The 23,907-nt window shown below is 37.2% G+C and overlaps 1 protein-coding gene across 1 annotated transcript; it reads left to right on the top strand.

Annotated features, from left to right (window-relative positions):
- Positions 1 to 7,009: 7,009 nt before the first annotated feature.
- Positions 7,010 to 7,936, top strand: RTL4 (retrotransposon Gag like 4; the record flags this gene model as incomplete). Its single annotated transcript, XM_080718692.1, has 1 exon — positions 7,010 to 7,936. The coding sequence occupies one exon, from the start codon at positions 7,010 to 7,012 to the stop codon at positions 7,934 to 7,936; it is 927 nt and encodes a 308-aa protein (XP_080574818.1).
- Positions 7,937 to 23,907: the final 15,971 nt, after the last annotated feature.

The raw sequence follows: 23,907 nt of genomic DNA, 5'->3' as shown, positions 1-23,907 counted from the left end.
AATGTAACTGGCCCAAGGTCTCATAGGTTGAGTTTGAATTCAGACTGGGATATTAGTACAAAATCCATCTAACTCCAAAGCCCAAGATTTTTTTCTCACTGTTTCAAACTACTATCAGTATGTCAGTGGTGTTAGATGCATGTGTTGACAATTCTTATTTCCAAACCTAATACTAAATGCTTGTATGTCTTTGGAAACCTCTTTCTTATCTGTTAGAGGGAACATTGGATCTATGCCTTGGCCTACTTCATGGTTGATCAAAAAGATAATTGAAACAGTTGGAAAATACTCAGAGCACATACAATGTTCCACATATTGTGAGATGTTACCAATTATGGAATGACCTTAGAGTACGAATTATTGAATTATATAGGGTATATGTTTTCTCATTCACTACTAGTCAAGAGTTAGAGAGGAGAGAAAGGCTACCTGGAAGGATTTGGGATTAAATCCTATCACAAAGAGTTATAAAACATGGCTTGAGTCAATTTCTACTTTTTGAGCCTCAAAATTTTCATATGTAATGTTGGTACCTTTCTCTCTTCTGAGACTTTTAGACTTTTTATAATAAAAACATGGTATATAGTAAGTTGTCTATATTAAGCCTTCACTACCTTGAGAAAGGCTGCAGGTTGGCTGAACACCACAGGGACCTGGTAATGAAAAAAAAAGTTTGAATCTGAGTGGGCTAGACCCTGTCAGCTCATCAGCTGCAAGTGGTGTTGAGCACTAAGTGAATTGCACTTAATGAATTAAAGATGAAAGAGACAGCAGGGAGCACGTATTCAGAAGAAGACCTTTCATTTCAAATTTAAAGGGCTCATTTCATGACTATTTGAGATCTGCAGATCAGAATTTTTCCACTCTTCCCCTAATTGTTTACTTGAAACAGCATGTACTATCTGAAATGATAGGAGTTTTAGGAATGGACAGAGACATTCCTTCGAATAGGTAAACAAGCCTTCAAATTGGCAAACATGGCTGACTGTATTTTAGCCACTGAGAGAAATCCAGGAATAAGATTATGGGGGTAGGAACACAGTGGGTAAGGTTCAGGTTGGCTGTGGAACTAAGTGTCCTCTTCTACATTGTATACAACTAATAATCTGTTCCTCAGATACTTTTTAATGCTTTTTCTATGTACTTAGGCAAGTTTTATAATCTACTTTGAAAAAAGATCATCCTTATTATGCCTCCCTGTTATCTTATTCTTAGAGTCCCCTACTCTAAGTACCCACAAGGGAGGACTTCCAGCTCTGTTAATTCTTCAACAATATAGTGTTCAGAACTCACTCCAAGGAGACATTCATATCATTGGCATCTACTTTTGCATCTTGAGATAGCTTCTTCCTGTCTCTAAGGATAAATATATGACACAAGAGTCTTTCAGTGATTATAATTAATGTATTAGGATTCTCCTTTGCTTTTTACTGGACTTAACATCTCAGTGCCTTGATTTTCTGACTTGGAAAACAGCAAAACTGACATTGAGATGCTATGAAATGATAATTATGAAAATATATTTTGAGATTGAACCTATGTACATATAGATGCTGAATCCTATGAAACAGGAATAATGAAAGGCAAGTGTGGCTCCTTAATAGAAGTTGGTACATTAAAAAGTAAAACTAGGGAATGGCAAAATAATATCCATAACATTTTTAACCTCGCAAGTAGCTAGCCATGGGTTCAGCTGAGCCAGAAGGAAGATGGAAGATTAAAGTGGCCTTAGTACAGAGCCATAGCAATGGTCAAATGGACATAAGCTGGATTGCTTTTTTTCTTGGGGGGTAGCAATTGAAATCAAGCATTTTCCCTCTGAACTACATCCTCATCACTTTTTATTTTGAAATAAAATCTCACTAAGTTACTAAAGCTAGCCTTCATCTTCCAATCCTACTGTTTCAGCCTCCCAAGTATTGGGATTAGGGGCATGCAGCATTAATACTGGCTTATGCTGCTCTATTTTTGATATGGAGATACATGGGAAGATTTTTTTACCTCATTCAGAGGCAGAGAAGAGCAGAGCAGTTAGAAGAAACCAGAGTTCCAATAGAAAGGTCAACTCCCTTGCCTCTCTCTCTCTCACACACTTTATTGAGCCAGAATTTCTGATACATTCTAAACTTTGAAAAGGACAATGCCTTTATTGTACAGATAAAGAAATTCAGGGCCAGAGAGATGGAGTGACTTGCCCAGTGTTCTTAATGGATGATGGCAGGGCCTGCCTCACACTCAGTTCTCTAGACAAATCTAAGTACTGTGCCACACTGGTTATGCCCAGAAGGTTAATTATGTCGCTGTTTATCTACTATGGTTATAGCATCACTTAAAAGATCTGAAGCTCAGGACTGAAAATTAAAGCTGGTCTATAGATGGTCACATGACCCCAGGCCAAAGCTCCATTTCTAATAAACTATGAAGAATAGCTTGGAATTAAATCAATGTTTGTTCAAAAGGATCTCATAAGGATTAGGGAACTGCAGGCCTGTATTAGATTTCCATTGCTGTAAAAAATCCTTTGTTGAGATAATCAACTTAAAAGAAGAAAGGTTTATTTTGGCTCACAGTTCTTGAAGTTTCAGTCCATGGTCAGTTAGCCCCATTGCTTTTGTACCTTTGGCAAGGCAATGCATCATATCGGGGAGTACATCCAGCTGCTCACCTACATGGAGGCCATGAAGCAAAGAGAGATGGAGGAATATTCCAATATTGCCTTCAAGGGTTTGTCTCCCAGTGACTCAAGATATCCTAATTATCCCTATTTCTTAAAGCTTCCCACTACCTTCCAATAGTACAACAGGATTATGGATACCACTTAACAGATGGGTCTCTGGGGGACATTCTAGACTCAAACTATAACAAGACCTTTCTGTCAATGTGGTGTTAGGTGTCTCTAGAATGGTGTAGTTTTGTATTTAGGGAAACTATTATCCATGACTTTGTGCCAAATGGAACACAAATACCAAAATGGCATGTATTGGTTTGCTAAACCCATTTAATGTTTTTGTAGTTGGAATACATACCTGTTAAGTGAAAGTTTAAGCCCATGCTTCTTTTTGCCAGACCTGGTCCAAGTCTGATCCTCTATGCCTGTACATATGAGGCTTCAGTTCTGTCTCTGCTTTTTCTCTTCAAGACTAGATTCCCCAGACTAGCAGATTTTTTCTCTAGCTTCTGAGCTCAATCCAGTAGGTCAGTGACTTCTAAAAGGAAAGGATTTCTCCAGAATGATAAGGCAAGGTAAATTTTCTGTTACAGATTAATTAATTACAATTGGTATCGGTGTTACTATATGATTTGTATTTGGACTAAGGCTTATCATTTAAGCAAGTATTTCACCAGTGCTATATAATAATCAAAACGAATCCCATGCTACCTTGAATACATAATTCTGTAAACAGGAGACCTCAACTAAAATCTGGAATTGTGAGGATAGGAGAAATGGACAAAATACAGGGACAGAGGAAGAAGTGCTATAATCACACCCTTCCAATGAAAAGAAGAAATGCTAGAGGTCTACAATCATTATTTTAATTGTGAAATCAAAAAGCTCTGTAAAATGGATGTCATTTTTTTTCTTTAATTTAGTCCCAAATCTCATTTGGCAGCAAAATTTAACCTGACATGAACTTAGTGTATCCCTTTTAGTATGAATATTCAAACTTTTTTTTTCCTGTAGGAATGTCAATGGCTTAATTATGAGATATTTCCCCAGACATGGCTACAAGTGTTATATAATAAACAGTAATACTCTGTGTTACCTAAAATCTGATAAAATTACGTTTTGAATTCTGAACTACAGAGAAAACTTGATGGACCTATAATAATAATAATAACTAATGTTTATGGAGCACTTGTCATCTGCATAAAGCTATGCTAATTTTTCATTTAATTATCACAACACTATGAGATAATATTATAAGCTTTTCCATTTTAAAGTTTAGAACCTGATTCTCAGAGACATTAAGTAACTTGCCCAGTGTCACACAGCTTTCGATCAAGCTGATATTTGGATCGAAGTCAGTTTGTCTCTAGAGCCTAAGTGCTTAACTTTTTACTCTACTTTCTGAAAGAAAGGAGCAGATGTAAGGAACACTGCAGGCTTTTTGTGGGCTTTATACAGGAGTAGAATAGGATGACACTCACTCTATATCTTTTGAGGACCAACTGTTTACCTTCAAATATGTCCCTTTCCCATGTCTTTTCTCTGTATCCCAATCATGCCTCTCTCTGTGTCAGTGTTAATATAGTTTTGTTCATTTGGTAGCAGTATTTTGTACAGGGACCTTCTGTATCAGATATCAAGTGGCCAGCTTATTAAAATACTAATTCTTAGGTTCTACCCCAGTTGTATTAAATCAGACTTGCTAGAAGTGGGGACTAAGTTACTTAGTTAAATCTTTTTTTTTCTTTTGGTACTAAGGATTAAACCCAGGGGCATTCTATCTCTGAGCTCCAGCTCCAGCTCTATTTTTATGTTCTTTATTTTGAAACAGGGTCTCACTAAGTTGTGGAGAGCCTCACTAAGTAGCTGAGGCTGACCAAAACCTTGATCCTCCTATCTCAGGCTCCCAAGTACTAAAATTACAAGCATGTACCACCATTCCCTGCCTTAGTTAATTCTTATACGCATTAATGTTTGAGTAAAGAGTAAATACTCAGAGTAAAATTAATTATTAATTATTATCAACTAATATCTTACTAATTACTAGTTAATACCTACCTAGATTGGCAGAAATGAAATCATAGATGGGCACTGGGAAGTAAAGAGTTTTGGAAGACAGATCAGAGACTAGAAGGGTGAGATAATGAAGGAAGGAATGAAAGAAAAAAGGAAAGGAAGGAAGAAAATGGCAATTATTTCCCTTCTTTGGAAATATGTACTAAAGGTACATCTTCACAGCTGGGCATTTCTCAGCTCCACTGGAACAATTTTAGAAGTTACCCTTTTATTTTGCAACTCAGAGGAAGCTATTTTTTATCACATTGATACAATTTTTTAGCACAGACAAGATAGTCATTCTCATTAGAAGAAAAAGGAAACTGAAAGCCAAAGAAATTCTTCTAAATCATACAATTGACTAAATGCTACCATTTGAGAGCTGAGCATGGTGGTTCATGCTTGTAACCCTAGTACTTGGGAGGCTGAGACAGGAGGATTGCAGGCTCAAGGCCAGCTGTCAAAAACTTAGCAAGAGTTTTCAAATAAAATAAATAAAAATTTATATCTATTACTAAATAAATAAAAATTTTGATTTCTAAATACAATTTAATTTCTAAATACAATTTAATTTCTAAATAAACATTTACAAATTTCTAGATACAAATTTTAAAAACAAAAAGTTCTAAATAAAAATTTACAAATAGGGCTGAGGTGTAGCTAAGGGGTAGAAAACCCCTGAATCCCATCCCTAGCAATGCACACACACACACATACACACACACACACACACACACACACACACAGAGCTAATATCTGCATCAGAGTTTCTTGTCTCCAATCTTATACTCTTTCATTGTTCCAAGATTTCCCATAATTCTAGAAAAAACCAGTCATCAAATTAAACCTAGGAAAACAAGTAGTACTGGGAATAAAACCCATGAGAATTTTACTTCTAGACTAAACCTCCAGCCATGTTTATTTTTCTTTAGAAACAGGATTTTGCTAAGTTTCTAAAGATCTTGCTAAGTTGCTGAGGCTGGCCTCAAACTGTGATCCTCCTGTCTCAGTCTCCCAAGTGACTGGGATTACAAGTGTGCACCACTATGCCCAATTAAGTCTCATATTTTAAAAAATAAATAATATATATTGGGGCCATTTGTAACCAATTTAAATACATTTAAATACTATTACTTCATAAGGAAAGGGCAATGAGAACTGTCAGAATAGTTCAACTGACATGCCATCTATGTGAAGATTTTTTTAACCTTTTATTGGTAATACAGAAAAGACTGCTGAACTTTTTGATCTTTATACTTTTATGAATATTCAGTTCTTGTTTGCTAGGTTCTCAATCTTACTACTTCATTTTGCTTGTTGATATCTTAATAATTTCCACAGGAATAAAATGTGATCTTAGACAGAAAATTGGTAGCCAGAAATAAAAAGGATTAACTACTATCACAGCAATCAAATTCCCAAATCAACATAGACTGGGTTTGGGGCACAGAAGTGGAAATCCAATGAGTGATTATTCCAACTTAGTCTAAGTACTTCAGTGGTGCTTCTCAAACTTCAACACAAATTTTAATCACTTTGAGAAACATATTAAAATTTTAGAACTGAATCATTAAGTCTTGACGATGACCTGAGATGTTGCATGTCTAACAACATCCCTGAAGATGCCAATGATGCTTGTTCCTAGATCACATTTTAAGTTGCCAAGAGCATGATTTCTTATGCTCAAGTAGTATATCCAAATGAGCATATTTGTCATATTGTAGGAACTGATGTTTTGGACAATGATGCTAATAAGCATGCCAGGTCTGATATTAACTAACTGGTTGATATTGGGCAAACATCTTTGTTTCTCTTGGTCTTTGTTTTATCACCTGTAAAATTATTAATTTGGCCTGGATGATCTCTAAATTTACTTTGATTATAAAATTATTTGACTCTGATTAAAACAGACACTTTAGGACTAAAGCTAAGTATGAGGACAAATAGTTCCTATGTTACAAAAAAGGAAGGGAGGAGAGAAAACTACTGTGACAATTGCATATATCTTATTTCCAAATCCTTTATGTGTCCTAAGGTAATGTATTTCTTCTAAATGTGCAGAACGTTGGCATTCTCCATGAAGAAGAGGCAACACTGAATGGCAGACAACAGTATCTGGTATCTCTTCAACTCAGCTCAGTATCCTGTAATGGCTTTTCATGTCTAACAGCTTGGGCTACTTGCTCATGATACTGACTCTCTAATCACAGAAAAAATCCACTGACTGTTCACTAATCTCCAATACTAGTACTCAGTTCAACTCAGTCCTGCCTGGTTCCAGGAAACATGAAGAAGTATTCTAAATCACGTACCTTACAGGTGGAGCCTTTCTTTCTTCAGGAAGAGAATGTAATTCTGAAGCCACAAATGCAGCATCTGGCAGAGGAGAAGAGACCTACTGTGAGAGGCCAAGTCATTCCTGCCCTGAGTGCCCCAGTGATGTCTGTACCCTTTGAAAATCTGACCCAATTTCATGGTAACCCTGTCAGCCTCTCAGGATTCCTTGCTCAGGTGACTACATATTTCACAGCTCTCAATATTCCTGGTCCTACAGATGGTACACAGGTCAAGCTCTTTTTTGACTACCTGGTTCAGCAGAAGGAAAGTTGTGAGGTCTTATTGAGGAGTGACCAGAGTACTATACTGAAGCAATATGAAAACTTTGTTCTTGACTTCCAGCAGTCATATGGCAAACCTGTGAAACAAGAAATGAAACTTCCAATGAATGGTAAGGTTGATAAAGCAGACAACCCTTTTCAGCAGGATGCCAATAATTTTCAGCTCCTTGATGAAAATTTGAGCTGTAGTGAAACCAATCAGAGAGATCGGTTCCAAGAGGGACAGGGTGACACTATCCAGGATGAAGAGAGTGCCACAGATATGATAGGAAACCTTCCAGACCTGATCATTCAGTGCATTCAGTTGGACAAAAAACGTAACAAGAAGCCAGAGCTCTTACAATCAGAGGCCCAACTCCCAGGTTTGGCTTCCCTCATCCATGGCCCATCTCTCTCTAGCTCCACATGTCAAGCACCCAAGGAAGAGCCTACACAGGTCAGGGGGAGCCAGACCCTTCTCACTCCAGCCAAGAGAGCTCACCAACAAGATACTCAGTTATGCCTCTACTGTAGCCAGGCTGGCCACTTCACAAGAGATTGCCTTGCTAAACGCTCTCGAGCCCCAGCAAGGATGAATAACCCAGCTCACCAGTAAGAGAAGCCTAGGAAAGTTGCTTTGTAAACTTATATCCCACTCACCCCCAGCCTTACTGATTTATATCCTGCACTAACTCTAACCTACGGGTGTGGAACTGTAATGCCACTTTACAGACAGCCATGAACTCCTGTGCTTCTGGAAATGTAAACACCCAGATCTTGTTCATTGGGAACTGACTGCTCACTAAACCTAATGTAACAATGAGGAAAACAATTCACAGGCACTTCTGTAATAGGGACCAGTTCCACCCAGAGTACTGAAAGTCTGTAGACAAAATTCTGCCTAGTCTGAGCAAATAAAAATAACCTTGGAAGTGGCTTGAGAATTTTATCTCTACCAATGAACGATATATGGGTTGAGTTTAATGGACTATGTCCTGTATTTTGTGTGCCTAGAATTGTGTTCAGACCTTTATCCTTACCTTATTTGATATGTCTGTATCCTATTTTCCTGTTGCTTAAGGTCCTCTGCCTGAAATCCTAGTTGTATTACTATATCTTGCCAATATTCTCCTAAAAGTTTTATCTCCACTTATTAACTAGGGTCTAGCTTCAATACAGCACAACCTTCCTAGAACCACAACTCTTCCACCCTTATATACAACTGTGAACTTTGTTGCTCTCTAAAGCCACCTGCTTATCTTGGCCACTGACCAATAAGATTGTATGGCCATTTGAACACTGCATGGCATTGTTTGTCCCTTTCTTTGAGGTATATACTTTTAGCCATGCCCTAGTGATCTCAGCATTTCCCCCTCTTCTCTAATTTGAAGTTCCATAGTACCTCGTGCTAAGTCAAAATGGATATTGACCTCTGAAATGTAGTTAGGAAGAGTTGAAAAAAGTATCCTATCATAATTACCATATCTATAGCATGTTCTTGGTGCCTTGGGCAAGGAACATAGCCAAACATATCTCCACTAAAAACTCAGAGTCAGACTGTGCAGTAACTTCTGACTCTAGGAGCCTCAATTTAGTCACTATCAAACATAACTGCCCATCACTATTAATATCTACCCTTATGGGTCACCTCTGGGGGCCCTCGTCTAACAGAGGATCTTGAGAAGCAATGAATGGAAGAGAAGTTTCTGAACCATCTCATCTGAGAAACCCTAGGACACATACATCAGCACAAAACTCAACAAGTGATAGGCTTGATTGCTTGTATTGTATTCTTGTCACACACCAGCTCTCTGCATAGATGAATGTTGCTACTGAAAAAAAGTAATGCTGTACTGGAAGGATACAATTCCATAAAGTGTTAAGGATACCCAAAGATGATTAGTGTTTGCTGGTAATTACCAGTCTTCTGGTCTCTGCTTCCTAGTGTTGATGTATGTCTTCATAATGAATCTCCTGAAGATCAGCAATCAAGCCCTCTGCGAAAATGACATGCTATTGTACTCTGGCCCTGTTCCTAAAAATGTGTTCTAACTTTTCAATACATAAGTCCAACTAGGGTTGCTGCTTTCATCTTATAGCAACAGCAAAAAGATCTTTTCACCCATTAGTGCCTCGCTAACCACTGTGCCAAGTATTTTTTGCCTCCACAGAGGATTTCCTTTATGAAATAAAGGATATCCTTTATGAATAGCTTGCTATTTGTCCACATTAATTCATAAAATCCCACGATAAGGAGGCCTGCATAAACATACTCCTGTTATGTGAAGAAGTTCCTACTGCAGTGCTGGGATTGTGTGAGATTCTCCAACAGGTAAATCTTTTTGAAGTCTGAATGATTCTGGGATTATGTGAAAGTATCATGATTTATTTACACTGATTCTTCAATAACGAACTAACCCAATGGTCTCCCATCAATTATTTTAACTGATTCTAGTATGGTCCTAGAATGCCAATATGAACATTCCATTTACTTTTATCACCAATCTTTCTTTGCTTAGGGCCATAATTTATCATTGTGAACTCTCTCATAAAGGTGAATCACCTTTGTTCCTGTTTGAAATTTCCTTTTGTAGCAACATACCTTCTTCTCCAAGAAATTTTCAGACTTTATATTGTCTCTTGGAAAAAATAATCAACCCAAAGTGATAAACTTTAGTTTACTACCTACTTCTGGACTTTGATTGTTCAGGTATTCCCAATCAAGGACTTCTTGTACACCATGCAATTAAATCTAATAGCCAGGTGGTCATATAAATGAGAATCTTTGAAAAATGTGTTTTCTGCCTACCAGCTAAAATTTACCACTTTGAAATTTTGTTATAATAATACCATCCACTGTACACCATCTAAGTCAACTAGAATAACTCATTATTTAGCATAAGGAGAGTTACAAAAAGGTGTCCTCAGAATGTATAGTTAGGTAAATTTCTCTGAGAGTGAAACAAATTAGAATCCACGGGTAACATGAAATGTGACATACTCAAAGGAAGTGATCTGTAACTTGAAAGGCTTGGGGAATCCTTAGATCCAATCAAAGCTATAGTTTTAGAGAGGTAAATCTGCTCCGTGATTATGATGCACCCAGCAAGAGAGGATATGTTCATTTTATGATATATCTGAAGGAGAAATTTTAACCAGAGAGTAGTCTGCAGTGAGTCTAGAAAAGGAGGCGATGAAAGGGACAAAGAGCATTGGTAATCTCCCTAGCCTCAGAGATGAGATACTGACCAAAAAACATTTGGAACATCCTCTCCTACAGTGGGGTTAAGCAATGAAGCCATTCCAGTTTGTGATATTAGCCATTTAGATGGTCATCTAACTTTTTTTGGTCTAACTTCATGGTTTCCAAGTAATCATATTGTAATTACTTTCCTATATAAACTTTGTTTTGGAGAGAACACTTGCTAACCAACTGACATGAGTGTTATAGTCTATTTGGCAGTTAATTTTCACTGTAAATGAATAAAGTGGTGTTTGGCTTACACATAATTTTTTGTGGGTTTCTTATACATCAGTCTTTTGTATATCCTAATTATCTCTGAGCACAATAAATATTTTCACTATGCAAGTCAGCATCACAGTGTGAATCATAATGAGTTCACTGAAGGTTTCTTCCTAGGAAACTTGACTCAACATCAGCCAGCTTCCCTCTTATTTTTTTCATTTGTCTAGAGCTGTAATAAAACTCCTAATACATATCTAGGAACCACTCCTATTTGGTTTCACTTTCTGTATTTACCTCCACTCATACCCAAAAGCATGACATTGGCCGTAAGTAATCATCTTTTACAATGCTACTTAGTTCAGTACAACTGTCAGAATTTACTGCCATGGATAAAGACAGACCATGAAACTGAAGAGTTTCATGAGCCACTGAAAAGCATCATCAGAATGGAATGACAATGCATAGGATTCATGCTGTCACTGACCACACTCCTACCCGTGCTGATACAATAAGTAGTACCCTTTTCTGAATTGTGAAATATCATCTCCACCCATAGCCTTCTTAATACCACAGTGGTCATCTCTAAAGCAAAATGAGCATATAATTTTTATCAGCATCATGGAAAAATCAACTATCACATGCCCTTGTGAGAGCTTTGGGAACTTGTGTCACATGTGGAAATCCCTCTACATTTGTTTTCTATTATATGGCCTTTCTATGAAGCTTCACATCATACTTCGCCAAGAGCATGGAAAAATCTTTCCAGGGAATAGTGTTATGGATCTGAATTATCATCATAATCCAAGAGCACTGCCCATATTTTAAAAACAAAAGTTAAAAAAGTGAGTTCTACCATCCAGTACAGCAAGTGTAACTATTTTGTTGAATATGTCTTAGTATGCATCCTGCCAATGTTACTCATTCCTGATCATAACTATAATATTGGCCATTCATGCACTAAATTATTGGTATTATTTATTGGTGGTAGCTTCAATTCTTGGGTCTGTTTGAACTTATTCCCATTCATTGATTTCTTGTACTTGATCTACATGGTACTGAGCTTTATTTTAACTAGTTCATTAATAAGCCAGTTTTGATTATATTCACCAACCCCATTTGTTTCATAGTAACACAGTGGAGGATTGTATAGAATTTCATTCTTTTCTATGTGTAAAAGATCCATCCCATTGTGCAAAAGATTTGGATTCATGGTTATTTATGGAAAGAGAAATAATAGTTAGTGAATGCCTAATTTATGTCAGACCTTCACTGAATGCTTTACTTAGTTTTTTTTGTAATTATCAAACATCACATTTCCTCTAATTTTTCATAATAATTCTATTGTGACATCTAATGAGGAAATGGAAGCCACAGGCTTAAAACCTACCACTTAAATAAAATTTCTACTTATGTACATTAACTTTACCTGTGTATAAACTAAAAGCATTCTCCTCCTAATTCAACTGATTCAGGATATAAAAGTATCTGTAATTGGAACAAATGACCTCCCAAGGTCCATGTGTCAAAGGCTTAGTCACCAGCCTATGGCGTTATTGAGAGGTGGTGGAATCTTTAAGAGTTGGGGCCCAGTGCAGAAAAAGTTAAGTCATTGGGGTGTGCCCTCGAAGAGTATATTGGAACCTCAGCTCATTTTTCTTTCTGCCATTGCTTACTGGGTATTATGAGATTAACAGACCTCCATCATGCAAGTCTCAGAGGGTATTTCTCTAAAATACTGAGGTTGGTCTCAAATATTAGTTCCTCCTTTCTCAGCTTCCCAAGTATTGGAATTACAGGCATGTATGCCACCACACCAAGCACCCTTCCTCTTTTAAAACTGACTATCTCGAGTATTTTCTCACAATGATGGAAAACCAACTAACACATTGATCATTTCATAAATTAATTTGGAGCTACAGGTAAAAATAATGACAGTCACTGAGTGCTTATTATGTGTTATAGATGAGACTGGTGGATTTATGTTCATAATCTTCACAATAGCCTTATAAGATTGCACCATTAATATTCCTGTTTCAGGAGACGGTGATGGGCTTGGCTACTGAAACTTTTAGCTCATCTTCACACTGAAAGAACTGATGAGGAGACTTCCGGGAATATGGCGACCGAGAAAAGCGGGGCTTAAGAGCCCCGCTAACAACCAATCTCCATTACCACAAAATCAGCGCCTTTCATAGCCAGGAAACACCATCACCAGAGAAACAAAAAAAATCACCAGGCTCCAGAGAGAAAGCAGACTGAAAACAGAGCTCAGAGCCACAGAGGAGATACACCGGCCTCATGCCCAAGGACGCAGCAGCAGCGCCATACTGCCGGCGGGAGCAGCGAGTTCACCAAACGGCTACAGCAAGCCGAGGTGAGCCACTGCAGAACAGCTGGGCGGGATTTTTCAGCGCAGGGAGCATCTAAAGCTCCCAGTGGCTGAGCTCAGCACACGCTGCAAGGACTCAGACTGGAACTCAAAACCAAGAAGAAATAGCCAGCCTCACGGCTGAGGGCATGGCAGCGGCGCCATATTGCCACTGGAAGCAGCAGCAGCGAATTCAACGAGGCCAGTACAGCTACATCTGTGAACTCAAGAACAGTGAGTCAAATTGCGGACCCCAAAGGAGAAATCCCAGTACTGTACTCCCTGGGACCTGACCCAGTGGGGGAGTGGCGGTGGCAGAGATATCACACCATAGGAGAATACCCAACCTGGCACCCCCCACAGTCTAAAGCAGCCTCTTTCGACTCCCTGGGTCGGAGACTTTGTGATACAACCCAGTAAAGGAGTAGTGGGGTCTGAGATACTATAGACTCGAGATCCAGAATACCTTAAGTGAAGTCATAGTGACCCAAGGGAAGAACCCAGAGAAGGCACAAACTTCCAAAATCATGGGAAAGAGGAATAACACTGGAGCAATGAATGCCCACAAACCCACAACATCAGAACCCGATAAAACAGAAAATCAGAGATTTCTAGAAGATCAAATCAGGAAAATAACTGTAGAAATAATAGAGGTGTTTCAAAAAGAACTCAGAGAGAGCCAAAAAGAGATAAAAGATGCAATTAATGAAGTAAAGGCCCCAATTCAAAGCACAAACAACCGATTAGAACACATGGAGAACAGAATCTCGCTCTTAGAAGATGATCATTCCAAAAATCAACGCATAGTTTCTAATCTAGAAAAAAATATCCAACAGCAGGAATCTGACATTGAAGAAATATGGGCCCATTTTAAGAGAGCTAACCTAAGAATAATTGGAATAGAGGAGGGAAAAGAAAGTGAAACCAAAGGGATCAACAATTTCTTCAAGGAAGTAATAGCAGAAAATTTTCCAAACAGAGCAAGAGGTTGATACACAGATCCAGGAAACTTATAGAACTCCCTTTAGACAGGATCGGAGAAGAGGATCCCCACGCCACATAATTGTCAAAATGACCAATGTGGAAGCCAAGCAGAGAATCTTAAAGGCAACAAAAACAAAGGGCCAAGTGACATTCAGAGGCAAACCAATTAGAATCACTCCAGACTTCCCAAACCAAGTCATGAGAGCCAGAAGGACTTGGAGTAACATATTCCAAAATCTGAAAGAAAACAACTTCCATCCCAAAATTTTCTATCCAGCAAAACTTTCTATCAAATTAGATGGAAAAATAAGAAGCTTCCATGACAAACAGAAACTGAAGGAATTTATGTCTTCAAAACCAGCGCTACAGAAAATACTCAAAGAGATTAACTACAAAGAAGAAATAGGTAACACACACCAGAACCAGAGAAACAAGATTCTCCATCCAATAGACAACTAAGATTGGTTATCTGTGGAGATTCATTATTTATGTTAGTCTTTTACCTATTTCTAAATTGTATTGTTTGCCTTTATTGTTGTTAATTTTTAGGATTTCTAGTTGGAATATTAATATACCTTCAGATATAGCAATTGGAAATATTTTATCCAATTCTATTAGTAACTTTTAACTCTGTTTACATTGTCTTTGGATATACAATTTTTTTATTTTTTAGGGAGTTTGTATACTCCTCTGTTGCCTGTGCCATTGAAATCATAACCAAGAAATCACTGCCAATTTCAATGTTGTGAGCTTTTATGACCAAGATTTTCTTCTAAAAATTTAGAGTCTTAAGATTTATATTTAGGTCTTTTATCTATTTTGAGTTAATACTTGTATATGGGATTAGGTAAGGGTCCAATTTTATTCTTTTCCATGTAATTATTATTTTCAACAATATTTAGTTAAAAGATTATTATTTTCACCACCAAATGTTCGTGGAAACCTTGTCAAAAATAACTTGACAATATAGGGAAGAATTTAGCTCTAGGCTTGTATATAACTCCAATGGTTTATAGATCTGCCTTTAGAACAGTACTACACTGTTTCAATTATTGTAGCTTTATATGGTTTGAAATCAGAAAATATATATCTTCTAGCTTTGTTCTTTTTCAAGATCATTTTGGGTATCTAGAATCCATATTCCATATCAGGATAGATTTTTTTCTGAAAAATAAATATATAAATATATTATAATTGCACCTAAAAAATAGAAAAAATTATTCTCTGGTAAGAAAGAAAGCAAAAAGAAATATTGAAATGTTATCTTTAAGTCATCAAAAGCTTGGTATCAGACAAATGAAACTGTTATGTGAGATTATCATTTTTAATTTTGGATAAATTGCTATAATACTAGATGTCAACCACTAAGCCAAGCATGGGAAGGAGGAATGGGGAGAGAATGGGGTGGGGATCGGGTGGGGGCTGACTGGGTGATGTGTGCATGTATGTCTACAAAAGTTTGTATCCCACTATGATGTATGAATACTGTGCACCAATAAAAATAAAAAAATAATAAAAAATAAAAAAAGAACTGATGAATTACATCTGCCTGGACTGCAACTAGTCACTTCAGCTCCTTCCTTATCCTCCCTGGAGTCTGATTCTGTGAAGCATGGTGGCATTGGCATGGTGGCCCCTGCCACAGCAGGCCGCTTTCTTTTCTGATTCTCAGGTTATTCTAGTCTTCCTTTTTTCTGTCTCTTGTATTTATAGCTTTTATTTCTCTATTGATAGTAGTTTCTGACTCTGTAAGGTGTTATTTTTGCCACAATGGAGATCAAGTGTCAGCAGTGCTGATAAAAGCTGCTTTACTCAGTCGCCATCTTCAACAGACAAATAACCTCATACAACTTCAGTGATTTGTCCAGGTCAAAAGCTAATACATCACAGAGATCATAGATCAGGGACCAGATGACTACCTGTATAATAGGCCCAGGTCTCTCTGACAGATAAGGCCATGTTCTTACCAATACATAGCATATTCTTCTCAATTTGGTGTCCTGAGTTGAAAAGTGTTGTTTTATGGGACTCTTGTGTTCATTCTTCCCTCAAGCATGCCCTTTCCAAATTTTCTCCATCTCTACTCAGTCTTTAGTGGAGGACAGTCCTTTTAGATTTACCCAGAATTCCAGGTATGAACACAAAATAAAATTTGAAAAAAGTAAAATTTTCTCTTTTAATTACTAGTGCTTTAAGAAAAAATTATACAGTAACTTTTTGACCTTTTCAGGTTTTGTCAGTATCTAGAGAGAAGATTCATTAGAGACCCTTCCCTTAAGGCCATAATTTTCTTTTTGAAATGTAATTGGTGGTTCGATGCCCCTTACTCTAAAAATGTGGTGGGAATATATTTTAGTAAGATGATATGAAAACAATAACAAAGCCCATTGTTTCTTTCTCCCAAGATTTTCTTTGAGTTCCCCCAAAGGCTTACTTAATACGTATTGTAAAAATAGCAGCCAATATTTATTGCACATTTACTATATGTAAGCCATTGTGCCCTATAATTTATGTGTATTTTCTCTTTAAATTCTCACAGTAACCCTTTTAGATATCTGTTTATTTTTCCTAATATAAAGAGACCATTGAAGTTCAGAGTAATTAAGAAAATTGTCTATGAACACAGAGCTAGTAAGTGACAGAGGCAGGATGGAAATCCCTTTATTTTTTTTTATTTTTTTTGGTGCTACTGGGATTCCTGGAAGCCCTTCTACCTCTGAGCTATACTCCCAGACATATTTCATATTTTTATTTGGAAACAGGGTCTCTTAAGACAGCGCGGCTGACTTCAAACCTGCATGATCCTCCTGTCTCCGCCTCCCAAGCATGGGGATTACAAGTGTGTGCCACCACGCCTAGCTGGAAATCCCTTTAGGTGTAATACCAAAAATCATACTCTTTTTTTTTTTTTTTTTTGGTAATAGAGACTGAGCCCAGGGGGCATTCAGCCTCTGAGCAATACCCCCAAATCTATTTTTTGTGGTACTGCGGATTGAACTCAGGGGCCTTCTATCTGCAAGCTACAACCCCAACCCCATTTTTTATTATTTATTTTAAAATGGTCTCACTAACTTACGGAAGGCTTCGCTAAGTACACGAGGCTGGCCGTGAACCTGTGGTCCTCCTGTCTCAACCTCACAAGTGCTAAGATTACAAGTTTGTCCCACCACATCCAACTTTGTTTTTTTAATTTTCAAACAGTATTTCTCAGTTACTGAGGCTGGCCTCAAAAAACCTGTGATCTTCCAGACACATTCCACTATGCCCAGCTTCAAAACTTTACCCTTATGTAGTACATTATAATCCATCTACAATAAAAAATTTTTAAAATGTATCTAAGGGCAATGTATAGTCTAATGCTTGTTTTTTTATAAATTGTAGTAAAGAGCCACTACACTAATTAGTTTCCATATTACCTATTGCTGCTTTCATGCTATAGCATATATGGCCCACAAAGCCAACAATATTTACTATCTGGTTCTTTACAGAAAAAGTTTCCTGACCCATAATCTACAATATAGTAAAGCATTCAATCAGACCAACCAATGGGTATTCCCACTGTTTAGATTTTTTTCTTTACAAATGGCCCAATGATTCCAATTCTTTAATATATGTCTCTAAATTTGTTCCATATACATTATAAAATGAAGGGATTAAGGAGTCTTGGGTAGAGACTTACCTAGAACATTTTTGGCCTAAATAAGTTAATTTACCTGCCAGGCATGGTGATTCACACATATAATCCCAGTACATGGAAGTCTGAGACAGAGGGATTGCACGTTTGAGGTCAGCCTCAACATCTTAGTAAGACCCTCAACAACTTAGCAAGACCCAGTTTCAAAATAAAAGGGGCTAGTATAGCTCAGATGTAGAATGCTCCTGAGTTCAATCCCCAGCAATATATTTTTCTGGTGTTCCTTTATCAGTATGTATACTTTCTACATAAAGGAACTGATAGACAGCCCAAGTTTGGATGTGGAAGATATTTACTATTCACACCCCAACAACCATTCTACTTTTGGCAGTAGTATCTAATTTTCATGTAGAGATAAAACAGAATATCTTCTCTACTTCAGTCTACTTTTCTGTGTGGCATTCCACCCTAGTCCTGGGAATCAGGCCAAAGTCAATCATCACATAGCCTTTGCCTGCCCATAGTGACTTTCCAAGAGAGTAGGCATGTATCTTCAACTGTTCCAAGTGGAGTGAAATTTATGGCTTTTTTGGGAGTGTTAGAAAGTGCTCTCCTTTTATTCCTAATGAAATGGGCTATATAAGGCTATGGCTATGATGGATGCTGAAACCCATCTTTCGATTAAAAGAAGACAACTAATTTGATTAAAAGTAGAGCCACTCTGAGGAAGCATAACTGAGGGGTAGGGATGAAGAAACCATGTCTCAATGATGATTTTATGAGTCATGGAATACAGCCATGTCCAAAGGTGTTTAGCCATGGGAGCTAATAAAATCCTTTTGGGAATGTGCCTTAGGAAGAGTTTTCTCTCCTTTGCATCCAAAAGAGTCCTGATACAATGTTTTCCCATATTGAAACCACACTATTTTTATCCCAATCACTTAAATCAGCTTGGAGAATGACAGCCAAAAAGGTGTTAGTTGCCTAGTAACAGTATTAAGTCCCTGTATTGTAGTGATGGCATTGGACAAAAAAACATCAGTCTTATTCATTCTAGCCCACTTTTAACTCTCTAACATAGAAGTTTCTAAAGTTTTTAACTAGGAGAAGCTTTACAGTCTCCTGAATTCAAGAATTTTCTGTTTCAATTAATGGGCAGATATAGGCACACCCTGTGCAGGTCATAATCCTTCCAAAGGATTATGATCTTCTGTCCCAAAGACCTGCCAAACAAATATGAGAATGCTGCTTGGAATCTGGACAACAGGTTGTGGCCCGTGATCTTTCCTATCATCAACACCTGCACCTTTTTCAAGTACACATTGAAATGCCAAAGAATAGTGGTTAATAGAGAGCATTCTAAAGCTGATTCTGCCTCTGACTACCTACATGACATTCTGCAGTTCCTCTAACTTCTCTGTGTCTGTTTACATAGAGGTATTGTGAAGGCTAAATGAATTGATTTTATACAAGTCTTTAAAATGTGTCTGACACACAATATGCAGTATACAGGCATCTTTTAAATGAAAAGATTAATAGCAGTATATATATATATATATATATATATATATATATTTGTGTGTGTGTTTGTGTGTGTGTACACAGGGTCCCACACAATGTAACTCCTGAAGGATCTAATAGCACAAATATTGGATGGGAAAGGATATTAGATACACAAAATAGGTTATTTTTGTCAAAGTGTCAATCCTATGGCCTCTTATTTTATCCATTGAAACTATGGTAAAGATTGTCTTGCTTGGAATAGATGGAGACAGAAGTCAGTATGAACTGAACATTAATTTCTTCGTCCTCAACTGAGGGTGCTTTTTTGCTTTCCTTTTGCACAAAAGTCATGGGCCTCAAGATATATGTTTCATTTGAGTACATATGAAGGAGTCGGTTGAAGATGCCCAGAATTATTTGAATGTTGCACATGTTCCCTACACTCCCTGGAACACAGCACAATCCCATTTCAAGTGATCATTGAACATTTAACTAACCCTTTGCCTAACACTATGCCACAAGGTATGTGAGATTCAATGAAGTCAACCACTAAGCCAAGCAAGGGAAGAAGGGATGGGAAGGGAATGGGGTGGGAATTGGGTAGGGGTTAAATCGGTGATGTGTACATGTATATACACACAAGTTTTTTACCCCAATATGATGTATGAATATAATGCACCAATAAAATATTTATATATATAATAGTTTAAAATCAAAATAAAATTTTATTAAAATACTAAAATATAATAATTTTTGTTTCTTATGTAGCCTCTTTCACTTGATCTGTAATGGTGAGCCTCTTGTATGTGTGGGGATACTGAGGATTGAACCCAAGGGCATTCTATCTCTGAGATTCACACACAGCCCTATTTTACATTTTATTTTCAAACAGGGTCTCACTAAGTTATTGAGGTTCTCACTAAGTTGATGAGGCTGTCCTTGAACCTGAAATCCTCCTGTCTCAGCTTCCCAACTACTGGGATTACATGCTTGTGACACTATGCCCCACTATAGTGAGTTATTTCTTAATTTTTTTTGAAGTTTAAAACCTACAGAACATTTTTAAAGCAGGTTGGAAACCTCGTATATATTTGTATTAGTTTCCTGAGTCTAATGCAATAATTTAGCATAAACTTGGTAGCTTAAAACATTAATCTAACAGTCTTGGAGGCTAGAAAAAATTAAGGTGGGGGGAAATCCAGGATCTCTCTAAAGAAGAGGCATCTTTTTTGCCTCTTCCAGCTTGTGGAGGCTTTTGGTAGTTGCTAACATTCTTGGTTTGGGGCAGCAGAACTGTAATCTCTGTCTTTACAAGTTTTATTCCTTTTGCCTCTATACCCTTTCCGTTCTCATATAAGGACTCAAAAGATTGGATTAGGGCTCTGCCCTAGATCCAGTAAAATATCATCTTAGAATCCTTAACATAATTACATCTACAATGACTGTTTTTTCAAATAAGCTAACTTTCACAAAGGCTAGAAACTAGGATGTAGACATATCTTTTGGGAGTATTATTCAATTTACTATAAATGTTTAGCTAGATTTACCATTTTTGATATTTTGCAAAAACTTGCTTTCTCTGTTTCTCTGTCATTCTCTCTCTCTCTCTCTCTCTCTCTCTCTCTCTCTCTCTCTCTCTCGCAAGTATCATACATTTCAACTCTAAAAACTTCAAGAGGAATCTCTTAAGAATAAGAGATCTTTCATTCACTAACATATCAAAGTCAATCAGTAAGCTAAACATGAGAAGGAGGAAGGTGGGAGCGAATGAGGTGGGAATTGGGGAAGAGCTAAATGAGTGATGTGTGTATGTATGCCTCTAGCATCTTATACCCAATTAATATGGATGATTACAATGCACCAATAAAAAATTTAAAGAATAAGGGATCTTCCTACATGACCCAGGTAATTTAACATTAATGCAGTAATGTCATTTATTTTTCTGTCCATATTTAATTCTTCCATTTCCCCTAAGGGTATCTTTTATAACTTTGTTTATAATTGGATTAAACAAAAGGCCATTTATTATATTAGGCTTGTAAAGTCCCTCTAGTTTCTCATAACTTTGAATAATCCTTTTGAAAAATCCTCTGCTATTTTTGTTGCTATTTTTATGATAATTTTCTGATAATTTCTTTTCAATTGCATTCAAATTAAACAATCTGAAAAAAATTAAATAGGTGATGTTGCAAATTTCCCAGGATGTTGGTTTGTCTGTATATTGATGATGCTGGATTTGGTTCCATGGCAAAGTTAGGTGTTATCAGATCTATACACTGTAATAGCACTTTTTTTGTGGTACTGGGGATGGAACCCAGGGTCTTTTCTACCTCCGGAATATACTCCCAGACCTATTTTATACTTTATTTGGAAACAGGGTCTCACTAAGTTGCTTAGAGCCTCACTAAGTAGCTGAGGCTGGCTTCAAATCTGTGCAATCCTCCTGTCTCAGCCTCACAAACGCGGGGATTACAAGCATGTGCCACCTTGCGAGCTGTAACTGTACATTTTGTAGTTAAATGAAATGCAGGGTAATAGTATGAATTATTTTGGATATCTGCTCCCCAAAACTTTTTTCCAATGGTTTAGTGTTCAATGGTTCAATGGTTCAGTGTTCTGTGCTTGCAATTTCACTAGAGAGATGTAGAAGATATGAGTTCTATATTCTATATTAATTAGCTGGCATTCTTCAATAATGAAGGGTTTCTGCCTCTCTCTTCCTCCCTCTCTCCCTCTCTCCTTTCTCTTCTCCTCTCTTCTCTTCTCTTCTCTTCTCTTCTCTTCTCTTCTCTTCTCTTCCCTTCTCTTCTCTTCTCTCTCCTCCCTTCCCATCCCCTTCTCTCCCTTCTTCTCTTCTCTTCCTTCTTAATTCTCTTCTCCTCCTCCTCCTCCTCCTCCTCCTCCTCCTCCTCCTCCTTCTTCTTCTTCTTCTTCTTCTTCTTCTTCTTCTTCTTCTTCTTCTTCTTCTTCTTTTCTTTCTCTCTCTTTCTCTCTCTCTCTCTCTCTCTGAATCAGGAATTCCTTTACTATTCAATATGATATGAAATTTTTCTTCCTGATGCTTCAAAAAAATTTTTTATCACTTTCTTTTTGATTCAGGAATCAACTTCCTTTAGCTATCTTTTATCATTCATTTTTTATAAGAATGTTTTGATTACCTCTTCATTTCTGAGTTATACTTTTGCTAGATGTGAGATTTAAAATTGATAGTCTTTTCTTTGAGCATTTAACAAATCTTGTGCCATTTTCTTGTGACCCCCACAGTGTCTGATGAGAAATCTGCTATCATTTGAATTGGGGTTATTCCCCTTCCTTTTGATAAACTATTGTTTTGCATTGCTTTCGATCTTTTTTATCTCAAAGACATATTTTGGAGTGAATTTTTTTAGGTTTATCCTTTTTGGGGTTGCTCCAATTTTGAATCTGTATGCCAATTTTACCAAATTTGGAATTTCTTATCTATAATTTCTTTCAGTATATTTCAGCTCTTTCTCTTTTTCTTTGAGACTTTAATAATCATAATCAAGATTTTAATAATCATAATGTGATCATCAGAATTTTGGTCATAATCTCACAGTTTCCTGAGACCCTGTTCACTAGTTAAGTCTGCTTTTTTTCTGCTGTGTAGGTTGGATGATCACTATTTACTCTCCCTCAGTTTGCTACTTTCCTGTCCCCTCAATTCTATTTTCAGCCCACCCATTAAGGTTTTATTTTTAAACTTTGGGTTATTTTAATTTTTAGTTCTAAAATTTCTATGTGGCTGTTTTTACTACACGATTTTTATTGAAAATTCCCTCACTGTTTCTAAATTTTATGTTTCAAGCATGCTCATAATTGCTTACTGATATATTTTGATGATGGCTGCTTTAAAACTTTGTCAGATAATTCTTCTATCTCTGTCATCATGCTATTGCCATCAGTTCATTGGTCTTGTCTTCCTCACTTTGATTTTGTTACATTTTTTTACACAATGAGTGATTTTTCAAATTGTATCCTGTGCATTTGCAGTATATGTTCGACAATATCAAATCTATTTAAGCCTTCTATTGCAACAAGCCTTATTTGATACTGAAACAGTAGAGAATAAGAGCCCTTTTTCACTATTGTCAGATGAAAGTAAAGTTCAGGTTCCCATATGGCTCCTCTGATAATTTGCAGGAGAAAGGGGTACCTCCTAATTGCTAGACATGGATGGGAGATCAGACTTCCTAATGGGCTTGTACTGATTCCATCCTGGCTGGGACAGGGAGTGTTGTCTTTTGCTTCTTCCTACATACCTTTCACCAAAACCAATGGGGAGAAGAGGACGTTGATCACCATTGCGCAGAGGTGATATTTCTGACTTGCCTCTTTTAGCCTTTTCTAACACCATGCCCTGCAAGGAGAGGGAGGAGTACATTATTGTAACTAGTTTGTAGTGGAGGTCCAGGCTCTTTCCTTGATTCCTAACACCATGGGGGGCGGTAGTGCTCATTACCTTATTTGACTGCTTCTGATACTACCTCAGCAAGCAAACAGTTGAGCATCTGGTGAGAGAAGAGGGCTCAGATTTCCCATTCTGCCTATGCTGGCAGTGGTTTTCAGTAGTATTTGGCTGAAGCAGAACAGCAATTGTCTAAACATTTTTTT

The sequence above is a fragment of the Muscardinus avellanarius genome (genome assembly GCF_963383645.1).
Source record: "Muscardinus avellanarius genome assembly, chromosome: X".
NCBI classification, from domain to species: Eukaryota; Metazoa; Chordata; class Mammalia; order Rodentia; family Gliridae; genus Muscardinus; species Muscardinus avellanarius.
This window is presented reverse-complemented; position numbering and strand designations above follow the sequence as displayed.